Here is a 13,904-nt window from a genome sequence, read left to right on the forward strand (position 1 = left end):
TTTTCTTCCAGTTCATAGCCAAATACACTGAGGGTCCGCACCAGCTATCAAGAACAAATGAATGTAAGCGTCCCTCATACAACTGCGCGATGAGCATTTACCTTTATGTTGGGGTGGAGGCGCATGAGTGTCCGCTTGCTGTATTCACTGTTGATCCCTAGGGCAAGCTCCACCTCTTTGTATAGCATAACAAAAATTCTCACTCCTTGTTGCTGTCAGAAATAAAAAGAAACACATGCTATGCAGGTATGCCAATGGATACAGCCCATTTCCAAAGCAAGGAAAAGCTAAGAGGTGGTAAGCATGTTGAACCTGCAGGCAGAAACACAGGCTGAGGTTACTTGCTCTTCATTCCAGATCCCCCTTGGTAACCCCACAGCGTGCAAGGACCCGCACTGCCCAGGAAAGCTCTCCAGCTTCCAGAGGAGGGCTCGGTACCTGGGTGTGTGCGAAGAGCTGAGCTACACCAGAGCCCACCAACAGGTCAGCCCCTTCTAAACATCCCGTGGGGGAAGATTTTTGCAAACCTTATTCAGTCCGCATACAATCCTGTTGCACACATCCTCTGAAGTTCAGTTTTCTGTTCCTTCAGTTGCCCTGATGTTTGCCTGCAGTGAAAAGCCTCTGCAGGACAACGATGCCAGTGTGGTCATATGGACATCCCTCTCCTAAAGTGGACACAACCAACCTAACACCAGCAAACACCTCCTTTCTGCTGGTAGAGCTAAACAAGCTCCTGGAATCCAATAAGCAGCACTCAAAGGATGGTGCTTTGTGACCAGAATGGTATCCACAGGAAGGTTTCTGAGGACACTTGTTAAAGCACTTTCAAAACTGCTAAGTACTTCCCAAACCTCGGCAGCCGCTGGTCACACACTGGGGCATCTTCAGTTGCCGTAAATCAGCACAGTTCAAAATGCTGCAGTGGAATCTGCCAGCTTAAAATTGGGACTTCAACTTCCCACAGCCTTTTACGTTCCTATTGCCACAAAGGTGGTACTGGGAGCTTAGGCAGTCTCCAAACTGGGGGCGATATTCTGCTCTCCCCTGCACCCAGACAAGCCCAAGGCAGCACTGCACATACATAAAGGACAGCCTCACCCCTAAACCAGGGCACCAGCTTGCTGACCGCCCTGTCGAGCCAAAGGAATGCTGCAAGTGGAAGAGCCCGCAAGTATTTCCAGGAACTAAGCTTAAAACACTCCCTGCTCTTACAAGGTATTTATAGCCACAGGAAAATCCATGTCAACGTGACAAAGCCAAATTCTTCCAGCTGGTGGGCCTGCCCCGTGGCCATATTTCATTTGCCAGAAAACAAGACTACTTCCAAATCAGCAACAGACACAAAAAACCTTACTTTTTTTCTAGGCACACAGAGGAGTGAGGACTGTGATGACAACAGGTTTGAAAGGGAGGGAGTCAAAGACTATTTCAGCATCTCTGCCTGGACTCCTGCCCTTCCACCACATCGGCAGCTGAAGCGACTTCCTCAGCCATGCTCCAGTTTGTGACTCACCACTCACACGGGGCAAGTTACCATTTCCAGCACCGGTGTTATCACGGGTTGAGTGATCAGAAACACAGCCCACGTTCTTAAACTCCTCACACACGGCTTCTCCTCTGCCTTGCCTGGCTCCACGAAACGTGTTCTCTATAGGCTGGAGCCAGACGTCTTACTGGAAAGCAGAGTACAACCAGCAACAAAATAAACTGTTTTCTGAGATGAAAACGCTACGCTTAAAGAAAAGAGAAACAGGGCTAATAATAGCAGTTTCTTGCCCGTACCACAAAGGGCTGCACAAGAAAGGACAGCATGCAACAGCGCAGAGCTTTGCATGGGAGCCCAGACCGGGAACGCCAGGAAAGGCACCAGGTCAACGGCGGGTCTGAGCTTTTCTGTTCCACAGGGACAGCAGGGAAGGAGAAATGAAAACAGGGAAAAAGCAGCCTTATCAAGTTCATACCAGCCTCTGCTTACTGAACACGAGCATTTATTAGCTCAGATAATGTGGCAATGCAGAGAGAAGTCCAAGTCTCTGAGTCATGTTTATCACCTCCCTGTAAACAAGCTGAACACCACAGTCCAGCTCTGGGGAATGTATGCTGCTTCTGTTTGTACACAGGTGGTTTTTTTCCCCCCCATGTTCTGCTGAAGCTCTTTCCCCACATCCCTTCTCCACATCAACACACCAGGACCCCCATGACCAGGGTCTCAACCTGAGGAGGAACAGGCTGGGAGGACGCAGCTGATCTGCCATGTCTTAGTGGCCACAAGAGCCATGAGAATACAGAAAGGGGTGGGCATGAACAGAGAAAACCAGGAGACATACAGGTAGTAAGAGCCAGCTACCAAAAAATAAAGCCTTTTCTAATCATAAGTTATCCTTGGAAATAAAAATAATAAGAAGAAAACACAAAAACCTTTCAAGGCTTTGGCCTTTCTTATATGCCCCACTAAAGTTTATTATTTCACAGCAGCAGCTGTGCAAGAGCTGTGGCATGAAGAGCTTTGGCACGAAGGCAGCATGGCCTGGCAGGACGAAGGCAAAAGAGGCTCCACCAGGGAGCTGGAAGACACTAGGATGATGTTTGATGCCAGCAGGCACTTCTTTACTACAGCAAGGAATGACGGGTGAACAGCAAGATCATCAGTTCCTTTGTGATTAGTTGTAGCAAGGACCTATGCAACGCATTAAGTAAGGAAAACTCAATGAGAAGGCTATTGTGAGATTGCACGAACCTCTGGGTGATACCAAGTGACTGTTTGTTAATGACATCCTGATTTTCCTGGCAGACTGATGGTATCTTTCACTGCTTCAGCTCCAAAAGCTGCAGCACAGACAGACAATACGCGGCGGTAACAGACAGGATCTGCACAACACGGTAACGTACAAACCACCTACCAAGAGCCACCACAAAGCGCTTACTCTTTCCCTTACCTCTAAATTACATATGCCACCAGGAAAGCACTGGACAGCAACAGGTCTTGGACCTCACCAGGAGTTGGGGTAGCTGTAATGCAAGGCTGAAGTGACCCAAACCTGAGGACATGAGGGGACAATCAGAGGAGCTACCCTTCTGCCTCTGAGCTCTTCCAAACCCAACGGGGGAGCAAATCAAAACACGTGGTTTTCTGAAGGCCCTCTGGAACGAGGCTCGGCCACCGTTAACTCTCATCCCTACCAAAACAAGTGGTGCAAATGCTCCGGTCCTAACATGACCCTGTAAGTGGGTGGGCGCATGGGGTTTCCCGCGGGGTGAAGGCTGCAGCTGGAGCTCACTTACTGCTTTCCGCTTGAGGATGCAGTCCAGCCGCCAGCGATTTCCTTCCACAACGGGTCGTTTCATGAAGATTTCTGGGCTCAGCCTAAGAAAATAAAGAGGCGGAAAAAACACAGCATATGTAGTCTGCAAACAAAGCGTTGGCCTGAATAATCAACTTGGGAAGCAAAGAAATCAGTTTATATAAAATGGATGTGAAGGTTCACGTCCCAGTGATGCATCCTCTGATGTCATGCCCTTTGGTTTTTAATAACAGAGCATTACAGAGGGCAGGGGATGTGTCCAGTACATTCATCTTAGTATTCAACAGCCCATGAGACTAAGTTTAATAGTGATGTATAAATGAGGAAACTTGGACTCTAACTATGAAAGAAAGATGCAACAACAGAAAACCCCAAGGTAGGTTTGAAAGAGATATGTATACATAAAATATAAATAAGAGTAGGACTTCAGTTCTCCTGGTACTTAGGCTGTCTGAATAGCATAGATTTGTACTGGATTTTCCTTGCTGCCTAAAGACAAAGCAATATGATCTCTCAACAGGACATTTTATTGATTCATAGCTTTAAGGATTAGAAGGAATAATTAAACAATCTCATCTACCTCTCCCAAAGCAAGGTGACAGAATTTCATTCCTTTACTTTTGTACCAAGCATGGAAACACGTGCTTGGATAAAGCATATTGCTACATCCTAAAAACATGCTTCTGACAACAGCATTTTTATCTGAAATGCCAAGTTTCAGATAAGTTTTGGAATTCCAAGATACATTAACAATTGTCTGAATAAATCATTAAGACAGACATAACAGGTCTGAAACGTGATGCTCTTGCATTGCTACCTGCTTTTGCACGTGGGAATCCAGGAGCCCTGGGGTTATCTGTGCTCATGTTAGGAAACCAGTTTTACCCCAGTAAATGCTAACATCGTATTTCATTTTCTCATAATAATTGGCACTTAAGAACTAATCCTCCCAGTTCCTACAGGCACGGGATTAGCAGCAAAAGGTTCATTTTAGTGATGGAGAAACGGGAGCACAGAGATGTGCCCAAGGTTAAAGGGGACATCTGAGCCATGCCTTGGGAGCCTGCCCGACCATCCCACCCCAAGGTCCAGGCTCAGCCAGACTGAACTCCACAAAGGCAGGGCATAGGCAGCTGCAACCGGCATCCTGCCAAGAAACCCTGCCCCCAGTCTGTGAGAGCACCCTTTTTCTGCCTCAAGCAGGAACCAGCGCACTGCATAAATGTATTGAATTACTGGTTATGAAGTGACAGAGCCAGGTCCTTCAGCAGCCACATAGCTCAGAAGGGGCAACGAAAACTCCCCCCCCACTGTATGGCCTATGTAAGAGCAGAGCAAAATCACCCCCCCCCCCAGCAAGATGCTCTTATTGCTGGCATGAGGCTTCCCAAGACAGTGAGGAGCAGCTGAAAGCAGAATCCCGTGCAGGATCCCATGGGAAAAGCACTGTCAGAGGCATCTGAGCATCCACAATCCCTTATACACTGAAAGCCACCCATGCCCCTCCGGTCCGCAAGGATTTACGCTCCTGATGAGCGCCTCAGGCCGTAACATTTGCAATTCAGGTGGTGCCTTCAAGCAATTTCAGGCCTTTCCATGGAAGGAGACAACCAAACTGCTGATTCCAAGCATGCGCTTTTGCTGCCAGCCCTCCTGAAAAGGCCTTTGAGTATAGCACAAGGAGATGTTTGGGTGTGCTGCCAAACCATCTGGCCACACGGCTAGCTGCCATACTGTAGGGCCTCCCAACACTGCCGCATTGTCGGGAAGCTTCCAAGAGACACGGCTGGTCAACATCCAAACATGTAAGTACGAACCACCAATCTGTGATGAAAATTTCTTCCTTCGCAGCTTCCATGGCATTTGCGACATCTTCAAAGTACCACTTAGCATTCACATACCTGTAAAAGCAAACACAGCGCATGGGCTCAGGCTTCCTCCCCCTTCATCAACAAAGTCCGGTGGGGCTCTGTGCTAATGCCATCTAGGTTCTCTTCTCAAAAGCAAACACAAACCCAGTTTCAAGAATTAGGACAACATGCAGGGAGAATTCCATGCTGCTATTAGTAGCTTAATGAAACAGCACAATAAGAGATTATTAAGTGCTACTCTGTACTTCTGCCAAGCGCACACAGTATTCTCGGGTTTTGCTTGGCGAGCGAGCTAGGTTTGGCTCTCAGGAAAGGATGGTGGAGTGGGGCTTGCTTTGATTTATGGAAACTATTTGGGCAGCAGTTGCTTCAAGGCAGAAGCTGCAGTGAGAGCACCGAGAGGGTTTGCTTCCCGCTACAATTGATTTTTTGAGATGCTTCTGGGAATGGCTTAGTGCAACCAGGTTACACTACAGACAGAAGGATTTCTCATGGGACTACTGTGTACATAAAGCCCAGTCATTCTTAGACTACCCAAATTCGCACTGGCTGATTCTCTTTCATCGTAAAGCCAACCTGCCAGGCCTGAATCTGATGCTACTTTTCAACCCAATGAGTGCCCTTTGCACCCGAACACATCCGTGATGCCTGGAAGAGCGATGCTGCGCTACAGAATGAGAAACAGCCTTGCAAATGTAGTGAGCAGGACATATCTTGCATTTCAGAGCATGAAGGGCATGATCAGACCATCAGTTGCAGGGAGGCGCCGGCAGGGCAGGCTGCAGCAGAGCTGCTTTGGGAGGGAGCTATGAAGACGGGAGTAGCCGAAGAGGTGGACATTTTCAATAGCACATATGTTACCCTGAGTTTATAACCCAGAGCACAAAGACCTGAACCCATAGGAAATAGCATTTCCAGAATCAGAAACTGGGATAAAATTGAAGCCAAGAACATCTTAATGGAAGAGCAGTTCTGGTTTTAACTCATAAGAAGCCTGCCAATTATATGTGCATCAAGATACCATTTTTATCCTTCCAATAATAAATACCCAACCTGCTCAAATTAAAATGAAACTCAATGTTGCAAAATGCTATTTTAGCTGTGATGCAAAGCCGTAACAGGATCAAAGCACTCCTGTCACCAGTACTGCTATTCCATTCCTGGTGAAGAAAGCCTCGTTCTTTGCAACTTCTTTTATTATAGACAGCCTCTGCAGCTGCCAAACGCTACCAGGTCTACCCGTCAGAGCCGGCGTAGCACAGCCAGGCGTGTGCCACTGCTGCTGCAGGTAACTGCACCCAAGGTACAGGGTCAGTCGCAGCCTCGCCATGGTCCTCACCACTTGGCCAGCGTGTTCTCCTGCACGGCTGCATAAGACCCAAAGCGGTGTTCCGTGAGGAAGTCCTTGCCATGTTTCCGAATGAACTGGTCTATGCCTTGCCTCCACCACTGGGCATGTCGGTAGCTGTTACACTTCAGAATCAGCGACCTGTAAAACAGATGATGCGTGGGGCAGGATGCTGGAGCCACTTACGTTTAAATGGGCTGTTCCGCGCTCTCTGTATATGTTGATAAATGCACCTATATAAGTCATATTTTGCCTAAGCAAAAAGTAAGGACTTTGCTTTGTTGTTTTGCTTGCAAAAGAATGCATCAGCACTGAGCTGCTCCAAACAACTACCACAGTGTTGCGCTGCCAAGCATAAAATAAAATACCCCACACTTAAATTAACAGCATTGGCTTAACTCAGGGGGCGTAGCTAATGCTGTATTTTTTTAAAAAGTGACAAATTTATACTGTGTGCCACTATAAAAATATTAAATATCTCTTTATCCCATCTAGCATGCCTTTTGGGTAATACTCCAGTTGGGGTGGAGAAGAACAAGTCCCTGCTTGCAGCACAAAAGGCACAGAACACCTAGAAAATTACCATAGACAACTGCTGCAAAACCAGACCGTGCAACTCAGCATGCACCCCGCGCCCCCAGGCCCCAGCAATAACCGCAAGGGTGGACAGAGAGCAGCTGAGGCTCCAAATGCCTCATTAAGACATCGGAAACGATCAGCATTAGAGGCCAAATCCCCAGCAGGTATCGACACACCAGCAGCTGAGCCCTGCGGGAGGCTGAGCCGCACCACCTCAGCCCAGCGAGGGGCATCGTGTCATCCTTAGAAAAAGCAAAAGCAAACTGAGAAGGGTCTAAATCAAGTCTGTATTGCTTACCTCGAGAGATTGTCAATCTGCAACCCGTATTTAGTTTCTGTTTCCTTCTGGCCTATCTTAATGTTGAACTCCTTATCGACCAGCAGGACAAAGGCAATGGCCCCCGAGTCAGGCTTCATGTACAGCAGGCAGGAGTCCTTCACCACCAGCCACCTGTCGGGCACAGCGACCACGGCACTGGCACCTCACCCATGCCCATCTTCAAAACACCAGCCACCACAAAAGTCAATAAAATGGAAAAGGGTTTCCTTCAAAACAAGTGCAAATCCTCACCAGGGAAAGGAAAGCGTTCAACCAAATGGTAAAATTTATTTTCAGTGGCTAGTCCAGGGTATGGTTTTCTTGAGCAGGAAAAGTACCTATTTTATGAACTTGGATAATGAGTTTGAATTCAATACAAGACTTTTAGAGTTACTTGCATGACCTTTTCACAGAAGCCTTTGAAAACATAGGTTTCCTTGTGTAACAAAATCAATGAGAACCTCCCTGCTCACAAACCTCCCAGCTGGGTGCCCCAGCACCAGGCAAGGTGCAAGAAGCATTCCTCCACCCCAGGTTTTTATTCAGCTTGTTTGCTATACGGGAGTCACTTGACATTTCTAACATAAATTATGATGCTAGGATCCCTTTCACTCCTATCAAAATAGATAACAAGGCATTTCGGAAAGATTTTATTGCCAAGCAACCAGCACCCTGTTAGAAACACACGATGAGAGATGACCGGCAGGTTTTACAAAAATACCGTAGCCTGAAGGCAACTCTAGGAAAAAACCCACATTTTTTACTGTGAATGGCATTTCTAATTTTTTCTCCCCCTGCGGCGTAGCTGGGGTAACCGGCCCCCTCTGTCCCACACAGGTCTCAGCCACCAGACCTTCGCCTCATTCTTCTGCACGCTCAGAAACACACAAAGCAACAGAAAATACTGCAAAAATCTGTTCATTCTTGTGTCTTTAGTAACAGCCTCAGCTCCTCACCTATTGCCAGATCCCATAATTTTTTCTTTTCTTTCAGGGCCCTGAAAGAGTTATCCCAGCATCACCCCTCATTTGGTGCCAAAATACCTCCCCTCCCTATCTGGCCCATAATTTCACTCCCAAACATCTCACAGGGTGCATTTCCAAGCATTTCCCTTTCTGTTTTTCCCCAGGCAGCTCTGCATGCCCAACAAGTCCTGCCCATGCCCATGCTCAGCATCACCCCGCTGTTCTCCTCTGCATCCCTTTCCACAGCCCCCAAGGCCATAACGCACCCAACCTACTATAATAAGTGAAATGAACGTGGCGTGTAGAAAGCCCAATGTCCGCAGCAAAGCTGTTGTGGGAAAAGGCTGCCCACAGCCTGTGCCACGCTTGGGGGGAGCTCTGTCTGCAGTGTGACGTGTCCTAAAAAACTTCACTTAAAATTACCCTTGCTGGGAAATATTCCTGTTATTTGCTTATTTATTGATGCATAGGCTGTCAGTACCAGCAGGCTACGGTGGGGCCATCGAAGCTGGATGTACTACTCTCCCCAGTAAAGCTTGAGCTCTGCATAACGCAGGGAAGAGTTAACTAAGGGGTATCAAGAGATAAAGACATTTTTTTTAAATATAAAAGAGAAAAAAAAAAAAAAGAGTTGGAGACAATTCAATGATTTGACCTGAAAGAAGGTCACATCTTGATCTCCTTGTACACTCATTATAGAGGTCAGTAAAATTACATTAAGGAATGTTGGAAAGACTACGAAGAAATAGAACCTTTTCTTCACAAGAATGCAGAAAGATTTTGTTGGCAAACAGAAATTTTTAAGAAAAAACTAATGACAGCCCATTGGCGATGGTAAAATCCAAAAGATGAATAACGTTCAGGAAGCTCCTACAGACCAAAAAATGTTGCTCTAAGGCAGATATGTACTATTTGGATTTTCAAAACGAAAGATTTGCTTGGGAAGGCCAAGGTCCAGGCAGTACCCCTTGTGGTTTTTGGATGCCAGCTGGTAACATCCCCCCCCGCACCCCGTAGCACGTGCCTCCTACGCTGAAGCCTCAGGAAACGCTGAGATCTAACACAGAAGGTAAAGGAATGGGGACAGTAGGTTATGTCTGTCTGCAGTGGGAAGGGACAGGGGAACAGGGTGGCTTGTGAAAACTCCCATGAAAACACCAGCATTTAAGTACGTGCAGTAGTAACGAAGAGGTGATGTATTTAATCCCAAGGTTAATTGCACCAAGCAGAGCTCCTAACTGCTGCAGGTGACATCTGATTTAACCCATCTCCAAAGCAGTCCAGAAAGTGTTTCAATTAGTTGATTTTCTTTTGAAAAGCATTTTCTTTTCTTTTGAGGGAGCAATACTCAGAAAACTGGGCTGAAATCTGGTCAGGGCCATGTCCCCTCCCGAAGGCATGGAGCCCCGTGGGCACTCCTGCAGCTGGGAAAGCTGGGCACAGACTGGGGGATCATTGCCATTTCTGCAAGCCTGAGGCAGTCAGAAATCCCAGTTTTCCTCTGGAGCAACAGGTCCCTTCTATGAACTCCAAAGCAGATGAAAAAAACCCCAGCATCCTCCCCACAGGGAGGGGATGGACTTGAAAATCCACGGCTTTTGCAAAAAAGCAAGAATCTACCTCCTAGACTTTTTGGGAGACGGAGACAAATGAGGGGGTTTGTACGTATGCCCAGGGGGCACGCAGCATCCCACCCCATCCCGTCCCAGCAGTACCTTTTGGACCATCGGTAGCACATCCTTCCTTGGCCGCAGCAGTTCAGGCCAGGTATGCGGTGCCCCCCGGAGCGCTTCATGATGAGCCCTTCTCTGCAAGGACAGAAACACCGTCAGGACGGGTGGCATGGCTCACCTGGAGGTGGGGGGCTCTCAGGTGGAGGGTGTTTGCTGAACCCCCCAAACCCTGTGCCCAGGGACGGCTCCTGGTGCCACCAGCCATGCCTGAGCAGCCTCTGTGCCATGCCCTGAAATCTGGAAGAAGGGCAGAACTACCCCTCCGGCAGGAAATCACGCAGATTTAAGAAATGCAGGGCCCTGTTTTATAGCACAAGCAGAAGAACAAGCAGGTCTTGAACCTGACCAAATAGGCTGCAGGGAGGGAAGGGGAGAAACCCTGCGAGCCAGCCCGTGAGCTGCAGCCAGCACCTCGCCCTCAAAACTGTTTCCCAAAGCTGTAGCATTTCTGTCTGAATATTAATCTTCTCTTCTATCTGGATGGTACAACATTGCCCAGTCAGTTAGCTATTGGCGAGAAAAGAAAGCTATTAATTTCAACAAAATTTATCCATAAAACCGTGCTCTTGGTGAATTGTAACTCACAAAGACACAGCTCACAACTTACATGCCCTTTGGTCCCAGGTCGTGGATGAACGACAGCTGGCTTACTCCAACGAACTCCATCTGGGGAAAAAAGAAAGAGATTCCCCCATCTTTCATACTCTGAAATCCGCAAAATACTTTGCTTCATCAAAGTGACTTGTCATAAAGCCAGAACCTACAGAAGAACCTGAGCAAAAGTTACCCACCATCACCTCAGCAGCTTCAAGACAACCAAGAAAAGTAGTTTGGTTGGGGTTTTTTGTTTGTTTATTTTAGATGTGCTTTGGAGAACACACTTCAGGCAACCAGGACAATCAAAATCAAATGTGTTTTAGGGACCCACTAGCACAGAATCACAGAATCATTTAGGTTGGAAAAGATCTTTAGAGACCAGGTCCAAGTATTAACCCAGGACCGCCAAGTCCACCACTAAACCATGTCCTCCTCCTGGATCACTGGCTGAAAAAAGGACTCAAGTTTGGTGCTTGGGTGTCTGTGGAACTTGGCTGGCTGGCTGCCTGAACCCTCTCCTTCCTCCAGTGACCCAACAAAAAGGCTGGAAAAGGAATAAGCACACATCCCCAGAGCTGGGAGCAACCTATTCCCTTTGAGTCCCTCACCCCATGGGCACACACCACATGGGGGTTCAGCCCCTCAACCCACGAGCATCCTCCAGGACCACTGCAGCAGCAGGTCGCTCTGACTCAGCGCTGTGCACATGCCACTGCCCCGTCTGGCATCGGGAGCCAAAAACCCACAGGAAAGTCACAGTGGAGTAGGAGGAGAGCAAGTTCAAGCACACTCTCCATGACTTCTGCAGGTCTGCAAAGAGCTCCACAGCAGGCACGGCCTGGGGAGCGCATGTGCCACACTAGCAGGTCTCCCAGCACATCTCAGATTCAAGCAACCTGCCGCTTCGTGCCTCCTCCTGCTTCGGCAGAGCGCAAAGGAACGTAATGACAAGCAAAGCTACAGCGCGATTACATTCTCCTCTAAAAATAGGACTCCAGGCAATTTCAGCCGAGCAGGCTTTTCCTGGCTGTACAGCAGGACATTCCTGACAGTCTGCTGGTTCTTAGCCCTGGGCCCCGCTGGCAGGGAGAGACACCTGCCCCGGGCGTCCCGTGCAGGACAGGGCTTGGGCAGCAGCAGCCCTGTGGAGGAGCTGCCTTGCATGGCAGAGGCTTCTCTGCACCCGGGACTTTGAGTTTATCATCACATAAAACTGTCTGAGTGCAGGATGAGTGCCGAGGGCAGGAGCTGCTCCCCGCTTTGGCCGGGCAGCAAGCCGGGGAGAACCCTCTAACCACATGTTTTGGCAACGAAGCTGCTGGGGCCAAAGTCCAGGATTTATCCCGTGCTCCTGACCGCAGTGAGGACATCAGACAGCCCCGGGCCAGTTTCAGGCTATGCCCACCCGTTCCCCAGAGCAGCTCAGGTGCTAGCACCCAAGGAAGGGCTCTCCTCCACGGTGGTCACCGTCACCTGCTCTTTGGCAAGCTGACCTCAGGGGCCTCATCCACAAAATCCCATTTTGCACAGGAATTATATGGGTAAACCTGTAAGTCTCAAAGGTATTTTCAAATACTAAGCGTAATAAAAAGTATCAGTAAATCTGGGGCAAAGGCGTGCCTTGCAGTTACGGTGAGGACGGCTCAGGCTGCCCTCCCAGCACCATCCCTTCTGCCCCACAGAAGCTGCAGCAGGGCAGAAGATCCTTCCCCATCCTCACACTCTGCTGCTCCTGGGACCTTCCCAAACTTCTCACATCAGTAAGGTCACAGAGAAGAACAAAAGGCCTTTTGTTCTCTTCTGGGTAGCCCAAGGACATAAAGTAACCTCTAATCAGCAGAGGGAAATTTAATGCCCTCATTTTTGGATGATTTCAGCCCGTTTTCAGAAATCAGCTAGAACACGTTATTCCATGCTTTTACTATCAATCTTGCTATCGCTGTGCTCACCACTCGTTCTGGAAAAGCACCAGGCATGACCTATGAACATTTCAGCTGTTTCTGCAGTGACACCTGGAGTGGGATGGGGGACATCTGAAAACCCAGCGTATCCTGCAAGCTCTTATCAGCGATCTCAAGTGAAGTCTCAGGCCAGTTCTTTGCCCTGGCTCCCATTTTCATGTCTTCAGAAAACGGCTGGCATCCCCCACCAGCCGAATCAGAAACCCAGACATCTCTCTCACAGCAGGCACACACAAAAAACGCATATATGAGTATCAAAACCCTTTGAAAATGTTGGCTGTGACCAGAAAGCTGGAAGCAATTTGAGATGCACTGCATGCAGAGAAATAATTGTCCTCGAAGAAGCAAAAAGGAGGAAAAATTACTTGCAGAAACAGAATTACTAATACATAAATGGAAGACTGTCTGGCAGCATCGCCACCTGCTCTTCAGCCAAGGAGTCTTTGAAATGGCAAAGATGGTGACAGGAGCCCATCCAACACGTTGATCAAGCAGTGCCAATTAAAAGCACTGGTTTGTAAAAAAAAAAAACAAAAACCAACGCATAAATAAATTCCATCAGTTAGAAGGAAAATTCCTTAGTGCAATGGAAAACATCTGATCGAATGATTGGTTATTATTATTATTGCTGCATTGGCTATTTTTACCATTACGCTGCCTTTCATCCGAGGTGCTCGTCACTCACAGACAAACCAGGAGGAGAAGGCAGAGCAGCGAGACGCTTTCATCTCCCTCACATCGGAATCCCTGCATGGCCCAGCTGCCTCCCCGGGGAGCTGGCACCCCGCTCTGGTTTCAGAGTGATCCACAGCCGAATATTTTAAGTATGAGATACAGGCTTAGAGAATGCCGTTTCAATGACATTGTTGTAGCAATTAAAAAAAAAAAACCACAACAAAACAGCACCCAGACGGGAGCGATCAGCTGCAGAAAGACAAGCTATGAGGTGGAGAGCCAGCTGCAAGGTGCACAAGCCACGGTTTTAAACTGCCCCGTTCTGCCAGCAATGTCGAGCACATGTGATTTATGTAAGCAAAAATGTCACAGAGCATCTGCATTTCAGAAAGAATTCAGCAGCTCCTCACTACGTTTTCATTTCAACTTTTGTTTTTAATTTAGTGGGTTAAAAACCCATACAGAGTTGATTAGCAGCTATGCCTGGCAATAAAAATGAAATTACACCACCCTTCAGAATAATATTGTTCAGCTAAAGATGCCAGTTACTT

General features: G+C 47.9%; 1 protein-coding gene across 7 annotated transcripts in view; it reads right to left on the minus strand.

The window, feature by feature from the left end:
* PLD1 (phospholipase D1) overlaps nucleotides 1-13,904 on the minus strand; it is a 75,886-nt gene that overhangs the window by 28,282 nt on the left and 33,700 nt on the right. For all 7 annotated transcript variants that reach the window (XM_056358178.1, XM_056358180.1, XM_056358181.1 and 4 more), the window contains 7 exons: nucleotides 10,728-10,786; nucleotides 10,103-10,195; nucleotides 7,402-7,554; nucleotides 6,516-6,665; nucleotides 5,123-5,206; nucleotides 3,286-3,367; nucleotides 102-212 (listed from right to left, as the gene is read on the minus strand). In XM_056358178.1, the coding sequence (XP_056214153.1) occupies nucleotides 102-212; nucleotides 3,286-3,367; nucleotides 5,123-5,206; nucleotides 6,516-6,665; nucleotides 7,402-7,554; nucleotides 10,103-10,195; nucleotides 10,728-10,786 (732 nt within the window). The remainder of the gene's footprint in view (nucleotides 1-101; nucleotides 213-3,285; nucleotides 3,368-5,122; nucleotides 5,207-6,515; nucleotides 6,666-7,401; nucleotides 7,555-10,102; nucleotides 10,196-10,727; nucleotides 10,787-13,904) is intronic.

Source organism: Falco biarmicus, chromosome 13, assembly GCF_023638135.1.
Source record: "Falco biarmicus isolate bFalBia1 chromosome 13, bFalBia1.pri, whole genome shotgun sequence".
NCBI classification, from domain to species: domain Eukaryota; kingdom Metazoa; phylum Chordata; class Aves; order Falconiformes; family Falconidae; genus Falco; species Falco biarmicus.